Source organism: Squalius cephalus (genome assembly GCF_949319135.1).
Source record: "Squalius cephalus genome assembly, chromosome: 1".
NCBI lineage: Eukaryota > Metazoa > Chordata > Actinopteri > Cypriniformes > Leuciscidae > Squalius > Squalius cephalus.
The window spans coordinates 57004186-57024228 of NC_137122.1; the positions used below are offsets into that span (position 1 = coordinate 57004186).

Consider the following 20043-nt stretch of genomic DNA (forward strand, 5'->3'; position numbering starts at 1 on the left):
TTAATACACTTCATTCTCTGGAAGACCATTAGCAAATACTCGTATCCATTAGGTGTAAAATAAACTCAGTGATATAACGTTTCAACATCACAATCAAAAAATTGCTGTCTGCCAAGATCACAACAAGACTTTCTTGCCTATTCCAAAATAATGAGAATAGGCTGCAGACTTAATATTATTATATTTAAAAATTAATTAATTAATAAATAAATACAGTAATTCTTGTCTAAATACTAACTAGCATCATTTTAAAACACTTACTCGCAATTTGTTTCTCCTAGTCACAGTCAAAGAGTGATATAGTTCCCAAGCTGCTCTGCAGGTTATATCTCAATTTTACACAAACCCTGAATCACACCCCTCAAATCTATAAATATAGATCATATCCAATTTACAACACCACAGTGATATTTGTTTCTAAAGTGGTGTAGGATTGTGATTAAAGATCGGATCTGATCTGATCTGTTCTGAGCTAAAAAAAAAAAAAAAGTTGCAGGTTCAAATTAGGGCTGAGCAATATAACTAAAAAATAAATAAATAAATAAAACTCAATATTCTTCAGACATTTGACAATAGAAATCTCGACATAATCTGAAGCAAGCAGCCAGTGTAGTAGCCTATTAGATTAAAAATATTTAACTTAGTAAGTTAACATTTAGTTTAAAATTATCAGTGCATGTTTTCCACACTGTTTTTAAATTATATTTCATAAGTTTAACTTATATGCACCAATATAACAATTTGCAGTAATAAACAGAAGTAATTATGCATCTGTTTTTTTGTTTTTTTTAAAAGTAATGGCGCAAATTTGAAAATGAAACTAAAGTTGCGCTAGTCTTTTCTTCCCTGTGACGTAAATCTGAGTCAAAAGGCTTCTGGAACAAGAACAAATATAGTATTTGTAACAAACTCTTCTTTTTTGTTAATAAAAAAAACAAAAAAACATGAACAAATGTAGGGCGGGGCTTGATTTGGTCCGTGAGGATTTGATTGGATGGTTGGATGGTTGTGGTTTACTATTGGATGATCTCATGTGAGAGTGAAGAGAAGAGATGGCGCTGCAAAAGGGAGGGGAAGTTATTTTGATTAAAGATTATGAGGAAACATGAATTTAAACAAAAAATGATGATGATGATGTGCATAATAAATACTGCGATATTCCATTAAAAAAACAAACAAAGATTGTCAATTCTGATTTCTTGGTGACTAAACTGATTCACGAAAAATACTTCTCTTTTAATGCTCTCAATGCAAGTCACGACACAAAGAAACATTTAAACTAGTTTGATGATAGTTTTTATGCGATATTCACAATGCTGCATCATTTTAACGGTAAACGAATGTAAAAATGCTACAGTGAAAACAGAAACTAATATTTTAATAGATCGGTAAATTAGCATTATATCAGATAATGAAATACGTTTTTAACTTAATTTAACTTATGTAAATCCTAAAATGTTGCTACCGTATTACCGTACGGTAAATTTCTGACACCAACAGCCAGTTTTTTTTTTACCGTAAATTTAACAGAATTTGTTTTACAGTGTAATTTTCAATTCTCTATATCGCCCAGCCCTAGTTCGTTTCTCTAAGGAGTGAGCATTATTCCCAGCAGATCAGGAGTGAGAAGAGTCCGATCAGGAGCATGAGGAGCAGCAGGAACAGGAACCGTGTGTTGGGGAACGAGGCGGCTGGACGTCCCGGTCGGCTCCGCAGGTACTGGTCCACCGAGTCCGTCAGGCTGAACTTCTCAGGAACGAAGCCCAGTTCTCGCTGGGCTTTCTCGATTTTAAAGGTGTGACTGACAGCAATGCTTCTGACCTGAGAGGGATGCAGAGGTCAGGAGAGGTCAACATGCTAACAGCAGACAGAGATGAGGTGATATACTGATCTGGGGCCTGTACCATGATGGTAGTTGAATAAACTTTCGAGTTGACAAAACCAAACCAATCCAACCAGGCTTTGTTGGCACCATGACGCTGATTATCAACTTTCTCTGTCAACTCAGGCTTTGATCCTGAGTTTAGGAGTTTAGGTGTGACATCAGTAGCGAACAGCCAATCACATGCTGAGAAAGAGTGGATCTGCGATTCATTTCTCACAAGAGAAGCAGCGCGATTCACTTCTCTCTTCTGCAGAATATTACGAGATTGAAAGAAATATTAAGAATTTTAACAAATTTACACAGCAAGAAGAAAACAGCTGTCTATGAAAGAGGACAACTAAAAGAAAAAGTCTTGCTTTATCAGTGCAAGTAAAGTTGTGAAGTTAGTTTATACAATTGATAAAGATATAGAGAGAATTGAACATTTAAGCTCACATGTAGTCATTTTATAGCTTTATCTGTTGATTCTAAAGCGTATTTATATTACCTTTATATATTTATTCCTTTAAACTGTGCGTAAAAATAATAGATAAACTAGAATTGTACGTTTGATCGATTAATAATAACATAAATAATATTTAAATCATATACAATTATTATTCTAAATAAGTGTTGCTAAAAGCCAGACGATTTTGTCTTTAAAAATCATTTGCTATGTAGTGACCTGGCCAGCCACCTAAACCGGCTTCATGGTACAGGCCCCAGATCAGACACACAGGTCACATGCTGTCACCTACTGGACACCTCAGAGACACATGCTTCGGTAAAAACAAGTGCACTTCATTGTATTAATGTGCACTTTTGGTGTAGCTACTTAAAATCTTAAACATATATATATATATATATATATATATATATATATATATATATATATATATATTAAAACACTGTACTTACAGATAATATAATGAAAAAAAGGCCACTTAAAGAGTATTGTGAACTGTTTCATGACTTAGCACACATAAGTAAACTTTCAAAAAAGTGTTTTTGTAAAAATGTTAAACATTTTACTTTAAAGTATACATTTTAAATGGCTATGTTTCAATAATCTTTTGTCATGCTTTAAAGAAGTACTTATTTTGATGTGTTGAGTACTAAAGCACATGTAAAGTACATCATTTTGATTTAAACTGTAGTGTTATTTGATATATTATATTTAAAATGGTGTAGATTACAACTTCATTATTACAAATGTGGTTCAGATAACATTATATTTTGAGTTTCTATTTATTAAACCAATCTTATTCATTGTATTAACTCAAAATTTTAATTTCAATGAATTTAACATTTTAAGGCAACCAGGTAACTTACTTTTTTAAGTTAAACCAACAATCATTTTTACAGTGAAATTACATACAAAATATATTTAAATACACCACATATATATATATATATATATCAACTTGGATGTTTAAGTAATTTGAACTTAAATGACATTAAACCAACTGGAATTATATTAAATGAGTTGAATCTTGTATAACTTATAAAAAAAGTTGAAGTTGAAAGTTGAGTTAAAGTAATGTAATGTTGTCATGACTAATTGATCATATAATGTTTTTTACAGAACATACATGACACATGTTTCAATAAAAAGAAAATTACATTAACATATATTTTAGTTTATTGTCAAATTATTCCAAATAATTATGGAATTACATATAAAGATGTACTTAAGTCCAACGTAAGTTAGTCAAAAAAAACCAACAACGCTTAAATTCAACTAATTACATTTAATATGAATTTAAACAAGAAAAAATTTGATTTAATTGTAAATAATACGCAATTACGTTACATTCAGTTCACACTTAAGTAAATTCTTGCAAAACTGTACATAGTATTTAGTAATACGTACTATTTTAAAAAGTTTGTTTGTGTCTGTTTTTTGTGGCAATCGTTATTCGGTGAAAAAGTTTGTTATTTGAGTTGGTGGGACTGCTTTTCTCATGGCGGACTGGTTTAAAGCATGTTAAGAGTTTAGGTAGATTAAGAGGTGTCAGTCAGATTGTCCTGAAGCGGGACACGGCGCTGAGAGATGGGCTCTGGATTTGACTTCACAGATCAGATTCTGAGGGCTTCACATTTACTAATGGCTTTAATGACCTCCTTTTACCTGGCATTACTTTTACATTGAGTGTGTGTGTACCCGCGTGCTCTCCTGGCACCACGAAATGCCCCCGCGGTCTCTCTCCCCTTACCAGCCTTCAGATTGGGTATCGACACGGAAAATCTGCTGTGGGCCGAGAGCCAGAGCCGGTTCCCCTGACCCAACACACACTGCTGTCTAGACCAGGAGCCGTCTGAAGAGTGTGTGTGGGCACCTTATAAAGCTCATACTCTCGAGCAGGTATTATATGTGTAAATAATGTGTGTGAATATGTGTAAAATAATTGTAATTTGTATATATGTGTGTATGTGTATTTATATGTACATACATATGTGACCCTGGACCACAAAAAAAAAAAAAAAAAAAAAAACAGTCAAATGGGTCAATTTTTTTTTAAATTGAGAGGTACACATCATCTGAAAGCTGAAAACATATGTTTGTTAGGATAGGACAATATTTGGCCGAGATACAGCTATTGGAAAATCTGGAATCTGAGGGTGCAACAAAATCTAAACATTGAGAGAAACGCCTTTAAAGTTGTCCATCTATGTTGGCGATTGTGCTGCATTCACTCACAAAAATACATGTTTTATCTATTTACGGTAGGAAATTTACAAAATATCTTCATGGAACATGATCTTTACTTAATATCCTCATGATTTTTGCCATAAAAGAAAAATCGATAATTTTGACTTGTGACTGGTTTTGTCATCCAGGGTCACATATGTGTATATATGTGTATGTGTATAGTGATTATATGTAATGTATATGTATAGATATGTAAATATAGATATGCAAATATATATATATATATATATATATATATATATATATATATATATATGGGAGGTAAACTGTATATAGTTAGTTTTCGGATCGCCCCCGGACCGGAATGAGGAATAAAGGTGATTTAAGTGACTTTAAATGTGTCTTGGTTGTTGGTGCCAGACGGGCTGGTCTGAGTATTTCAGAAACTGATGATCTACTGAGATTTTCACACACAACTATCTCTAGGGTTTACAGAGAATGGTCTGAAAAAGAGAAAATCATCATCTTCTGATGGCCCTTACAGCAGGATAACACACACGTCACAAATCTCAAATCATCTCAGACTGGTTTCTCGTTCATGACAGTGAGTCACTAAACTCCAGCGGCCTCCACAGTCTCCAGATCTCAGTCCAGTAGAGCAGCTCTGGGAAGTGGAGGAACAGGAGATTCACATCATGGAGGAGCAGCTGATAAATCTGCAGCAACTGTGTGAAGATTTCATGACAATATGGAGCAAAGTCTCTGAGGAATGTTTCCAGCAGCTGTTGAATCTGTGCCATGAGGAATTAAGGCACTTCTGAAGGCAAAAGATGTGTCTTCAGTGGCTGGTGAGTGTATAAACACACTGAACAGTGAAACGTCTCTGTGTCAGCACTCTTGAAACACTGTTCAGCCAATTGGGAAGTTTTCAGATGAAGGCAACTTTGTGTCGACGTGTGAAACTTTCAAATATTATCCTTATAATTGTAATCAAGGATGTAAAGTTGCTTTGAAACATTATTGTGAAAAGTGCTATTCAAATAAACTTGAATTTAATTGAATCAAAGCATATTATAAGAGACTTGGGAATGCATAGAAATAATTTCCACAAATTACTACTTCTATAATATTTCATTACAGGACACTGTTGTTCACACTAGTTAGTCAGATCAGTTTAATTGATAACTTGTTATTAACCCAGGAATTGCTGCTAGTAGACAGTAGATCTGACATTTTTTTCTGATATCTTATCTTTAAACGTTCAGCTCAGAACGTAAAATCCCACATTTGGATTATTTAGAGGTGGACTGTGTGATCAGATCATGCTATGAAACAGACTAGTGCCATCTAGTGGACAGAGGACAGTGTACACTTACAAACAAACCTTATAAACCGTAATATATGACACATTCAACTAATATAACTATAGTATGCTGGCCACAAAAAGTATTTGGACACATAAGCCACACTACGAATGTAACAAAACATCAAACCGAACAGAGGCTTGTTTAGTTCCAAACGATAAAATAATAGATCCATTCATATTCATAAGTGTCCAGATGTGTCTCAATAGTTTTGATACCACTATAAATAATATATAGAGAAAGATTTGTCTCAGAAACTGGGATGGAGGTCGCCATCATGTGATTGACATACTCATTTCCTGGTGTGTGTGTGTGTGTGTCTTTCCTTCACCTGTCCATCTCAAACCTAAAGCTCCAGCAAGGAGCTGGTGCCTCATGTTTTATTCACAAAGCAATCATCAAACCTGCCTCCACCTGAGCAGAATCACCCGTCAGGCCGTGGCTTGTGTTTCTCATGACTAATGCATGTCTCAGCACCAGTCCACACCTAAAGACACCCGTTCTTCCTCAGACTTCAGGCCAACTGGCTCATCATGATTTACTACCATCCAGAATCCACTGAGACACTTAAACAGCTCATGCAGACTTCATGGTTACAGATGCCTGCTCGTGTGATGTACGAGATCTGATGGATCTGCTGTGATAATTGATTGATTATCGAGTTGAAGGATTATAGAGTTGAAGTTCATTATGTTGAGTGCAGGAGGACTGGAGCTGCTTTGATTATAGAGTTGAAGGATTATCGAGTTGAAGGATTATAGAGTTGAAGTTCATTATGTTGAGTGCAGTAGGACTGGAGCTGCTTTGATTATAGAGTTGAAGGATTATAGAGTTGAAGTTCATTATGTTGAGTGCAGGAGGACTGGAGCTGCTTTGATTATAGAGTTGAAGGATTATAGAGTTGAAGTTCATTATGTTGAGTGTAGGAGGACTGGAGCTGCTGTGATTATAGAGTTGAAGGATTATAGAGTTGATGGATTATAGAGTTGAAGTTCATTATGTTGAGTGCAGGAGGACTGGAGCTGCTTTGATTATAGAGTTGAAGGGTTATTGAGTTGAAGGATTATAGAGTTGAAGTTCATTATGTTGAGTGCAGGAGGACTGGAGCTGCTTTGATTATAGAGTTGAAGGGTTATTGAGTTGAAGGATTATAGAGTTGAAGTTCATTATGTTGAGTGCAGGAGGACTGGAGCTGCTTTGATTATAGAGTTGAAGGATTATAGAGTTGAAGTTCATTATGTTGAGTGCAGGAGGACTGGAGCTGCTGTGATTATAGAGTTGAAGGATTATAGAGTTGATGGATTATAGAGTTGAAGTTCATTATGTTGAGTGCAGGAGGACTGGATCTGATTTGATTATAGAGTTGAAGGATTATAGAGTTGAAGGATTATAGAGTTGAAGTTCATTATGTTGAGTGCAGTAGGACTGGAGCTGCTTTGATTATAGAGTTGAAGGATTATAGAGTTGAAGTTCATTATGTTGAGTGCAGGAGGACTGGAGCTGCTTTGATTATAGAGTTGAAGGATTTTAGAGTTGAAGTTCATTATTTTGAGTGCAGGAGGACTGGAGTTCCTGTGAGTATAGAGTTGAAGAATTATAGATCAGTGGATTATAGAGTTGAAGTTCATTATGTTGAGTGCAGGAAGACTGGTGCTGCTTTGATTATAGAGTTGAAGAATTATAGAGTAATGGATTATAAAGTTGAAGTTCATTATGTTGAGTGAAGGATTATAGAGTTGAAGTTCATTATGTTGAGTGCAGGAGTACTGGAGCTGCTATAGAGTAGAAGGATTATAGAGTTGAATGATTATCGAGTTGAAGTTCATTACGTGGAGTGCAGGAGGACTGGATCTGCTGTGATTATAGAGTTGATGGATTATAGAGTAGAAGGATTATAGAGTTGAATGATTATCGAGTTGAAGTTCATTACGTGGAGTGCAGGAGGACTGGATCTACTGTGCATGTTAAGAAGAGCTAAAGGAAGTATATGCTGATGGAAACCTAAGATGCCACACTTAGGTTAGAGTTGTTGCCATGGCGCCTGAACCTTCAGTTTAACACACACACACACACACACACACACACACACACACACACACACACACACACACACACACACCGGCCACTTTATTAGGTACACCCTGCTAGCGGGTCGGACCCTCTTTTGCCTTCAGAAGTGCCTTAATTCCTCATGGCACAGATTCAACAGCTGCTGGAAACATTCCTCAGAGACTTTGCTCCATATTATCATGAAATCTTCACACAGTTGCTGCAGATTTATCAGCTGCTCCTCCATGATGTGAATCTCCTGTTCCTCCACTTCCCAGAGCTGCTCTACTGGACTGAGATCTGGAGACTGTGGAGGCCGCTGGAGTTTCGTGACTCACTGTCATGAACGAGAAACCAGTCTGAGATGATTTGAGATTTGTGACGTGTGTGTTATCCTGCTGTAAGGGCCATCAGAAGATGATGCACTGGTCATAAAGGGATGGACATGATCAGCAACAATACTCAGGTAGACTGTGGTGTTTAAACAATGATCAACTGATACTAAGAGACCCAAAGTGTGCCAAGAAAATATCCCTCACACCATTACACCTCCAGCAGCCTCAACCGTTGATACAAGGCATTATTGATCCATGCTTTCACAACGTTTACACTAAATTCTGACCCGACCATCTGAATGTTGCAAAAGAAATAGAGACTCATCAGACAAGGCAACGTTTTTCCAGTCTTATACTGTGAGTCCAGCCTGTCTGGCACCAACAACCATGCCACGCTCAAAGTCACTTATCGCACCCTTTCCCCCATTCTGATGCTCAGTTTGAACATTAGCAGATTGTCTTGGCCATGTCAACATACCTAAATGCATTGAGGGTACGTTTACACGACAACGATATGCTTAAAACGGAGAATTTTTTCCTTTGAGTTTTCCGCGTACAGTTTTCGGCATACATTGTCAAAACGCTCCCCATTCAAATGGATCCATGAAAACGACTAAAAACACTGTATTCTGCTGCCAGGCCATTAGATGGCGATGAAACACTATAGACTGAACACGAAATACGCATGTGCACGACGTCATCGTCTTCAGAGATTCACGTTTTTGTTGTTTACACGCAGACCGTTTTCAAAAACGTGCACTTTCAAACACGTTTTCAAAAGTGCGCTTTTTCAGGCACCCAAAGCGCTGTTGTCGTGTAAACGAACGGCCAAAACGCATAAAAAGTTTTACGTTTTTAGTTGAAAATGATGTCATGTAAACAGCGCCTGAGTTGCTGCATGTGATTGGCTGATTAGATATTTGCATTAACGAGCAGTTAAACAGGTGTACCTAATAAAGTGGCCGGTGAGTGTACATCTGCCAGTAAATGAAAGCTATATCGTCTAAATTATAAAACTCTATCTGGATATAATTTTCTTTGATATTCAGTATGCATATTATTATTGTTTTATCTTACTATGGTTACATAGATTACAGCCCCTCTGAGTGTGTTTCTGGAGTTTAATGGGGTTTAATTACCTATAATAGCGGAGGGAGAATGCAGTGTCACACTGCTCTCAAGATGGCATCAAAACAACTTAAGTAGGAAAAAGTGATCAGAGCAAACTGCATAATGTAATGAAGATTTACCTCGTTTCTGGTCAGAAGCAATGGGATTTCCAGGATAGGCCTCAGAGTCACATGCAGTCGCTCCATCAGAATTGCTGGAGAAGACAAGAAAGTTCATTTAAGCACTTAATTTCTCAATTAAAGCTCTAGGCACAAAAATGGGATAAAAAAAAGAATACGATTTACAGTTGAATTTGAACAACAGTTTATTAAAAAATGATAATAATAACTTTAATGTCACACCTGCTGAGTAGACCAGAGACACAGGAAGGTGAATCAGCGGCCGACCGTAACCCAGTCTTTCAAACTGGAAATACATAAAGGTATAGTATTGTAATACACAAAGAAATCGTTCAAATATATACGGGTTTATTAAATATACAGTCAAACCAAAAATTATTCAGACGACAGATGTCATTTTTGACACTATAGTTCATTTATGTGAGTGAGGAGAGCAAAATAAAGTAAACTGTGACATATTATACCCCAAATTTCTTCATACAGTGACTACCAGTAACATTTATACAAATTTGGGACCAAACTGTAACATGTATGCTCTGACTTGTGTGTTTTAGGTCCAGTCCCTGTGACCTAGTTTTCCCCAGTCTGTCTAATTAGCAATGCCACTCACCTGTGCCCTGTTTATCACTTATCTCATTAGTTCTAGTGTATATACTCCCTGTGTCTTTCAGTCGTTGTCTGATCTCATCTATGTGTAACTTGTGTTAATGTGTGGATTTGCCTGTCTCCTGTGGATTTATTAAAAGACTGTCTTTTGAAATTCTCCCTCGTTGTGCGACTTACTACATAGCGTTACATGACACAAACATTATTCAGACACTAACCATGTTTTGCTGAAGTGTTTTTTCTTTAATTGCTAATGCGACTGTTTTATTTTATTACCATTTTTTAATCAATAGCGAATAAACTGTGATAATGTGAGAAATGTTGAAGCTGTCTGAATACATTTTGGTTTGGCTGTACTTGGATTGATTGCTACATACCAGAGGTGTCAACCATTCAAAGACATTGACAGACTCCCCATCATTGATAAAGTAGGCCTGTCCACTCTAAAAAACAAATGACACAAATAAACAAATACATTCTGCATAATCTGGGTTCAATACTAATGATCGCAATAAAAATATCATGCCACACATACCGCCACAAAGGCTTTCTCCGCAGTGAGTGCTTCTGCTGCTAAAACATGAGCCGTCACCAAATTATCCACATGCACCCAGTTCATCTTGGCATTAGGGTCTCCAAAACAGAAGCTGAACAACCTCCTCTCCACATTCACCTGAGAAGAGAATCATTAAACCATGTTTCTGCATTCAACAGATCTTCACAGAGCTAACAACACCCTCTAAGGCCCCGATATCCTCCAAGCAAACACAAGATTGGGGTTCGAGGCCGACTCGGAGCAGGGCAGATAGAATTGGAGGATGAGTTTTAGAGGCGGAGCAATGAAGAAGTTTGGTTTGATTTCAGATCTCCAACAGCGTTTTTGAAAATAGCTTACCCCACCTTTAAAACTGAGGGTGAGTAGAATACAAGAGATTACATGAGGAAGCACAGACAGATGTGTCTGTATGCACAGTACATACAGCAGAAGCACATGCTGTAACAGGAGCTTCTCACAGACGCCATTAATATTGTACAGCTCTGGGCAACACTGGCACAGCTGAGCCTGTACAACTGTCTGTGTGTGTGTGTGTGTGTGTGTGTGTGTGTGTGTGTGTGTGTGTGTGTGTGTGTGTGTGTGTGTGTGTGTGAGAGAGAGAGAGAGGGGTCTCACCATCACCCTGTGCAAATGTCTTCTCTCTTCAGGACCGTAGATACCAGAGGGGCGTAGGACACACGTCTGTAGAAGACCACCACCTATCACAGGAATACCTCAGTATTATAAGCAGTTTAACCATGACATATTTTTTCATATTCACAAATAAATTAAAAGATGCCTAAATATAATCTAAACAAGATTTTATTATTTAACCAAGTATCCAGTTTTGACTAGTGAGCAATCAATCAATATGAGTTTTTTTACGTTGTCAATACTGCCATCATGTGCCGCTAGAGAGATATATAACATTAACAAAAGAGTTCTATGGTTGTACCAAAGTATAATGATGGCTATAGATGGCAAACACATTAATGTGTTTAATGTGCACTTGTAGTGTACCTCAAGTCTTAAAAGTATTTAAGAAAAACTGTACTTGCAAATTATATAATATTTATTAAATATTGGTCCACATAAAAAACATTTAATGGTTTTGGGTGCATAGATGGATGGATGGATAAATCGCAACTTCATCCTTACAAATGTGTAATTCGTTTAAATACATGAAATGTTTCAGTAGAAATTACAATTCAGTAGAAATTTTCAGTAGAAAGTATATTTTTTAGTTTGCCATGAATGCTTGTCAGTACTTTCAGCAGTAATTTTGACCAAATTTCACAACAGCCGCACTGGCCAATATATAATTTCTATTACTTTTATGTTTTTACTCATGATATCAAAGAAATCTGATGCTGATCTGCATGCTTGAAATAGCAATGTTCCTGAAAAAGTTGTTTCTCCCTTTGGGTTTTGTAAGGAGGTGTGCAATTATTAGCGCCAACACACACACACGCACACACACACACACACACACACACACACACACACACACACACACACACACACACACACACACACACACACACACACACACACTCACACACACACACACACACACACACACAAACAGAATAAGCTTCACTCGTGCTTGGCTTTATTGTTAAGCCTAGGTCTAATTTTAAAACAGTGTCAACAGGTCTGGTTGGGTTGGGTTGCAGGCGGTGGTCATTACCATAGCAGCTGTTACCTCAGTACCTCATCAGAAGTAGACACACACACACACACACACACACACACACACACACACACACACACTCACACACACACACACACACACACACACACACACACACACACACACACACACACACAATATGATCGGGGTACATGACACCACTTGCGCTTATTGCTATTGTGCCCAATAACAGGATTGACTTCAGAGATCAACAAGTTTCCATTTCCGTACCTTTTGTTGGTCTTCCATTGGCCGCGAGCACCATGTGTTCAGCGATAGCTTTAGTCCTGGAGTAATGGTCTATGTGCTTGAAGAGAGAACGAAAAACAAATTCACATTTAAATAAATGACAAGACTTGATGATCATTTGTAAACTGTACAATGACTAAGTCATGGGATAGTAGTCCTCAAATTAAATATAGGATATCAATTCTCAAATAAAAATGCTCAGACTACAAAGTGTTCAATTAATTTGATAAATTTTAATTCTTTTTTTAAATATTTGACCACAACATATTATAAACCACAATATACTATATAAAAGCTATCAATATGGTCACAATTTGTAGCCCAGGCATGGTAAAAATTATGATGAACATAATGTTATATTTTCTAATTCTAATTCCATAGAAATAATTTGTCTTAAACCAACAAACTAATAAATAGATAGCTTGTTTCAGCCATTAGTGAAAGTCATCACACATTAGTCAACCTCAGCCGAAAATGAGCGCCAGTGAAATCCGAGTTTGTAAGCTGTACCGTTGTATGATTCATCAGATGTTATGTATTCATGTATGACGTTTGGGCAGACAAAAGCGGGTGACTTGTGTAGCACCTCACTTGAGTGAGGTGTCGGATGGACTAATTTGATTCCATTAACCTTCCTTAACTTCAGTCTACTGTTCTTCTGGACAGTGAACCGGAGCACACAGGAGAAGAGCACGAGTCAAGCTTCACCATGACACACTAATCCCTAGTGAAAGTCATCCACTTCTCATGCCTGTGATCACAGTGATCAGTAACGTAACAGATCAGTACATCCAGTGTACAGTAGATAGCATCACTGATTATAATGGGTTGTTGGCTTTTGTTATTTTTTGTGATGTGCCGCAAATCACCAGTGTAGACATGAGCAGCGTCCTTGGGTCGACAACTCCAACGTTTTGAGCGGTGAAAAGAATTCGGACTTAATTAAACATCTGATTTGCATTCAAGCACCGCAAAATCCCCAGTGTTAAATGAACACCCCTCAGTGTAAATATGTGTCCAATTATAGGGTGTTAAAATGAACACTGAAGCAGTTAAGTGCTTATCCCATAATTAAATACCACATAATTAAGTGATTAATTAAGTGATAATTGGCCATTAGTGACGACACCTGTTGTTAATAAGCACAATCAGCGAAGGAAAGAGAAACAAGAACAGAAAAAAGAGAAACACAAGAACAACAACTGACTTCCAGCCATTACACATTATTGCACTTATTACAAACCAGTTTGACTTTATTTCTGTCATTCATCTACTGAAGTTCTTATTGAGAATAAACAGAAGTTTAGATGCTAATGTTTTATGGAATGTTTCATTTCACGTCACCATTATTGTGATCAGTGTTTGCTGATGTCCGTACGCATCGATTTACGGCGAAAGACTAACTCTTGAACTTGACGCACAACATAATGCCGAACGCGGTTGCCCAGCCCTGTTTGTTTGAACTGCGAGAGGCGTCAAAGCTTACGCTTCTCCTACATCCTAACGTCATACATCATCAAGTGTTACTCTTTTGGCATAAGTCGGACATCTGCCTGAAGCTAGTTTTTTTAATCAATAAAGTTTTAAATGTGGATTTTTTCTTCACTAACGCATCGCCTTTATTAATCTTTTTTAAAATCTACCCATTCACTGCCATTATAAAGCTTGGAAGAGCCAGGACGTTTTTTGATATAACTACAATATGATTGTATTTGTCTGAAAGAAGAATGTCATTTACACCTAGGATGGTTTCAAGGTGAATAAATCATGGGCTAATTTTCATTTTTGCTTGAACTATCCCTTTAATGCATATTAGTGCACATGTATTGTAAACTGCTACCAAAATTGATTGTGCTGTAAGAGATCACAGTTTCTCCTAGGTCAGATGTTGATTTTGAAAACATTTCTCTTGAGCAAAGGTAATCAATTATCTGAAGTAAGAAGATTTAAGATTTAAGTTTAAAGTGGGCAATATTGTGTTTAGCAAAAAAAAGACTTCAGAAGTTTGACCCACCCAATCAGAAGCCTGGCCACCCAATCAGGAGCTTGACCACCCAATCAGAAGCTTGACCCAACCAATCAGAAGCCTTGACACCCAATCAGAAGCCTGGACACCCAATCAGGAGCTTGACCACCCAATCAGGAGCCTGGCCCCCAATCAGAAGCCTGTCCACCCAATCAGGAGCCTGGCCCACTCAATCAGGAGCCTGGCCCACTCAATCAGGAGCCTAGCCACCCAATCAGGAGCCTGGCCCACTCAATCAGGAGCCTGGCCCACTCAATCAGGAGCCTAGCCACCCGATCAGGAGCCTGGCCACCCTATCAGGAGCCTGGCCACCCAATCAGTAGCTTGACCCACCCAATCAGAAGCCTGGTCACCAAATCAGGAGCCTAGCCACCCAATCAGAAGCCTGGCCACCCAATCAGAAGCTTGACCCAACCAATCAGGAGCTTGACCACCCAATCAGAAGCCTGGTCACCAAATCAGGAGCCTAGCCACCCAATCAGAAGCCTGGCCACCCAATCACAAGCCTGGCCACCCAATCAGAAGCTTGACCCACCCAATTAGGAGCTTGACCACCCAATCAGAAACTTGACCCAACCAATCAGAAGCCTGGCCACCCAATCAGGAGCTTTACCACACAATCAGGAGCATGGCCCAACCAATCAGAAGCCTGTCCACCCAATCAGGAGCCTAGCCACCCAATCAGAAGCTTGACCCACCCAATCAGAAGCCTGGCCACCCAATCAGGAGCCTAGCCACCCAATCAGGAGCCTTTCAAAACCTGCTCCTTGCAGCTCAAAGCTGGAGCCGGGCCGGCTTTAGAACAGGGCTGGTGTTCAAAAACAAGTCTCAAAGTTGAACAAACCAACATGTGTACTTCAGAAACGGTCTGAATGCAAGATCAGAGCATAGTCAGTGAGCATCTCACCATGTCCAGTGGCACGCAGGGAACTGAGTCTTCATCTCCATCCTCAATGGGTTTGCCAGCAAACGCCACATTCACTGTGCTGGTGTAGACGAGTCTCGGGATGCCCCGCTCCGTACAGACTACAACACACCAACCAGAACCACACACTTATAGCAGACTTTAAATGACATCAAACTTCTTATTCTGTGTTAAAGGATTAGTTCACTTCAGAATTAAAATTTCCTGATAATTTACTCACCTCCACGTCATCCAAGATGTTCATGTCTTTCTTTCTTCAGTCGAAAAGAAATTAATTTCAGGATTTTTCTCCATATAGTGGACTTCAATGGGGTCCACCAGTTTGAAGGTCCAAATTGCAGTTTCAGTGCAGCTTCAAAGCCTCTACATGATCCCATCAGAGGAATAATAGTCTTATCTAGCCAAACCATCAGTCATTTTCTAAAAAAATTAACATTTATATACTTTTTAACCACAAATGCTCGTCCTGAAAGGTCTCACGTCACGGAAGGCGGAAGTACCGACAAACACCCTTTACAAAAAAAAAAATGAAAATAAATAAAAAGTTAAAACAACGATGTTGGACATTTTTGAAGTTTGAGGAGAAAACGAGATGGAGTTTTTCGCCCTTCTCTGCATTTTTGAACTGGAACAGGCGTGACCTTTCAACGTGATTGCATAATGCAGAGCTAGTGAGAGACAAGCATTTGTGGTTAAAAAGTAAGTAAATGATGGGATCGCGTAGAGACTTTGAAGCTGCATCAACACGTTGGACCCCATTGAAGTCACTATATGGAGAAAAATCCTGGAATGTTTCCCTCAAAAATGTTGAAAAATAGGGAATGTTTCCCTATTTATTTTCGACTGAAGAAAGAAATACATGAATATCTTGGATGATGTGGGGGTGAGCAAATTATCAGAAAAATTTAATTCTGAAGTGAACTAATCCTTTAAATATTTATTTAGCGAAGCTTGTCGCAAATGCCTTCAAATATTGTCTCCCTACATGTGATGTTGCCTGTGAATCTGGTCAAAAGAAGGTAGAAGATCTTATAATCTAGTGCACATTCAGTATAAAGCCTACATGGACAGCTCAATAAATGTACAACTCTATTTAGCCTTTAAATATGAAATCTGGAATGAACTCAATGGGAAATATTTCTAATACCATTAGAATACAAGCTCTAGTGAGAAACATTTATCTGAACAACAGGCCTAATAGTTACAGTACCAAATGATACAAATGTTGAAAGTTCACCGTTTATGACATTGTTCGTGCCGCCAACATTGACTGATTCAATCTGCTTTCTCTTCAGCTGCAGAACAAGAAAATACATGACCAGCGCATTTCACTTCAGTACGTCATGACATCAGTTCACTCCCTAAACACTCAGATATTATAATGAAACAATAATAGTCATGTTAAATTGAAAAATGAAACTTAAAGCAATGATCACATCATAATATATCTAATTATGGCTTATAACAACTATGCGTTAATTTTACAATTGTGTCATCAACAAACTTCTTTTTTCTTTATTTTTTTCTTTTTATGTGAAGATAGTGCTTACATGTTATGGATCCACACAATGACACTCAACATTTTAAAATGAATGACTTCTGATCTTCAAATTGTCATTTTTAACTAAATGATAAAATGCTGATGGATTAAAATGCTTGGCATGATGGTAATGACAGCAGTGTTGAGAACTGTGACTATGTTATAAAAAGAACTTGTTCACAAATGTAATACTGATAGAAAATATGATTTTTATGAAAAGTGTTTTCGATTTCGATCGCATACTCCGGGGAAGGTAGAAAATTATAAATAATAAAGATATTATGGCAAACAACATGTCAACTTTACACTTTTTTTCACTTTAAAGCTATTACAATCCATCCTATAAAAGAATATAATAAAAGAATGATGTGATATGGCATGTTTTATGCACATTAAAATGTTCGGTTCCAATTCTCACTTTTAACTAACTATTATCTATGGCTTTTGCATCAATAAACTCCTTATGCTTATTAATAGTTAGTAAGGCAGTTGTTAAGTTTAGGTATTGGTTCAGATTAAGGAATGTAGAAGATGATAATGCAGAATTAGGCATTATGTGCTTTATAAGTACTAATAAACAGCCAATATCCTAGTAATATGCATGATAATAAGCATATACAGTAGTTAATAGCAAGAATTGAACCCTAAACTAAAATGTTACCAAATGTTCCACATGTAAATATTAATATACTGTAATTCAATGCAAAATAAGGACTCAAGTAATATCTCCATGCATCAGTCTCAGAGTTTTAGTGGATTCTAATACAGACCAAGCTCTCATTAGATGCAAGTTACACACACTGACCTGTTCAGGACCCGACATCCCGTAGGAAGCGGTGTGGAATATAACGTCCACTCCCGCACAGATCTTATACAGGGCATCATAATCCCGGATATCAATCTGGAAGTAAGACACACACAGATTTACTGAATCATAATGCCTATTCAATCACAGTGATGGACAAAAGAAAATAATTCATTACAGTTTTCTCTCCCATTATTTAATTTTTGTTCAATCCATAACACTTACTATAAGAAACTATAGTCCAGAACAACCAAACTGGGAATGAATATTCACATTATTCTTGACTTGGGTTCCAGATAAGTTGATTTGACCTCACTGAACCACAACAGTTTGCCTAAAACCTTTTGATCACTTTTAGACAATATTTCTAGATTAATGGAAACATCTAGCAAGTAAAGTTTGAAACAATGTTAAGTCTGATGCGTCAACACTAATCGCATTGAATTAACATTACAAAGTGACGATGGTTCAGTCTCATGAGTGCTGTCGGCTTTCAGCAACATTTCAATAATGATCCAACATACTTTAAACATTGAAATGTCAATCTCAACCCAAATGATGGTTTGCATGAATGAAAACTCAACATTGTAACAATATCACCTTGCTATCTGGGGTGTAAAATACTATTCTTCTTTTTTCTTTTCATCATCTATCATTTACATTTCTTCACTAACATACTGGTTCTCGACTGGTTTTGCTTCAGGGTCCAGGTTTACATTGGACATCAACGCAGTAATAAAACCCCTGGTTACAAAAATATCCTTCAAATTCAACATGAAAGTTGTTATTACCATGTTAAAAAGTTATTATGTTATGTTCCCAAAATGATCAATGGGACATGGACTGAATACAAAAAAAAAAAATTTTGGTATCTAAGTTTTGCTTGAAATTAAATTATTTCAATATTTGAGACAATATTTCACTGTACAAAAACACATTTTTGGTTGGCAGGAATAATTGACACTTTTTGCACAGATTTGTTCATGATTTTCAAGGACGAGGACACGCACATCTGTCTAACTTCTTGGTCTTTAGCACAACCTTTGACATCAAGGATTTGGACATTTTTTCTCCTCCCTCTTCACTTTTAAATCCTAACTATGACAATGCAATTATCAGTTACATTGATCATTGCTTTTTTCCCCAGTATAAGAACAGACCCTCCAGTTGAGAACCCAGAATAAAAATAAAAAAACATGAGCAAAACCTGCTGAAACATTAACATGGCAGTTTCAGATTCACTTTCACGGCTCTTCCCGTAGCCCAGCGGTTTCTCCGAGACATCCGAGTCATGAAAGCGTGTGCTGAAACCGGAGGCTTGAGCGCTGCACCTGCTACTGTTACCCAACAGCCCCTCCGCAACCCAGTGTCTCCAGTTTCCCCATACCTGCTGGAAGACGGCTCCATCTGGGATATCCCAGGGCGGCTTGAGGAGATCCAGCATTAGGACCGTGGCGCCTTGTCCGGCAAGAGTCCGGCCCAGCCTGAACCCGAAGTACCCGGCTCCTCCTGTGACCAGCACCTTTCCGGCTCCGCTCCGGCTCTGATCCGGTCCCGCTCCGGCCCCGCTCCGGCTCTGATCCGGTCCCGCTCCGGCCCCACTCCGGGCCTGATCCGGGCCCTCCAGCATGCAGTTGGGACTGTTGCACAGGGCGCCCACCGCCCCGTTGGCTCGGTGTCTGAAAGGGGGGGGGACGTCGCTGTGGCTCGGCCGCCGGCAGTCCAGGACACATGCACAGGACCGGTTCTCCATCATAACGCACTCAGTCTGGGGACGATCAGAGACAGTGAGAGTCTAATGAACTGGCGGACGCTGTGAAACAGATCCGCCTGTGAGTGAGTGAGTGAATCGATGCATAATTCACCTCTCCATGTAAAGAGGCGGAAGACAAACTTTTCCTTGCACTCGCCTTACCCAAAAAAACTGCTCATCGAGGCTTCACACATTAATGCACTATTTTGAATATACAGTCAAACCAAAAATGACTATTTTTTGCTGAAGTGTTTTTTCTTTATTTGCTAATGCGACCTTTTTACAACACAGACTGAACAAAATGAAGCATTGCTTGGTAATTGGTTGAGCTAAACTGGTACATGACCTCTATGACTTTCTTTCTCACACGTGAAACACAAAAGAGGATATTAGAAA

The 20043-nt window shown here is 38.1% G+C and overlaps 2 protein-coding genes across 2 annotated transcripts in view; one reads left to right on the plus strand and one right to left on the minus strand.

Annotated features, from left to right (window-relative positions):
* The window catches only part of LOC307160335 (splicing factor U2AF 65 kDa subunit-like), a 161556-nt gene that overhangs the window by 104186 nt on the left and 37327 nt on the right, over nt 1-20043 (plus strand). The gene's annotated exons all lie outside the window — the stretch shown is intronic.
* sdr42e2 (short chain dehydrogenase/reductase family 42E, member 2) lies at nt 1603-19524 on the minus strand (the record flags this gene model as incomplete). Its single annotated transcript, XM_079893542.1, has 11 exons — nt 1603-1821; nt 9516-9589; nt 9738-9801; nt 10499-10564; nt 10657-10794; nt 11293-11375; nt 12581-12656; nt 15532-15650; nt 16787-16844; nt 17895-17990; nt 19282-19524. The coding sequence occupies 11 exons, from the start codon at nt 19522-19524 to the stop codon at nt 1603-1605; spliced, it is 1236 nt and encodes a 411-aa protein (XP_079749668.1).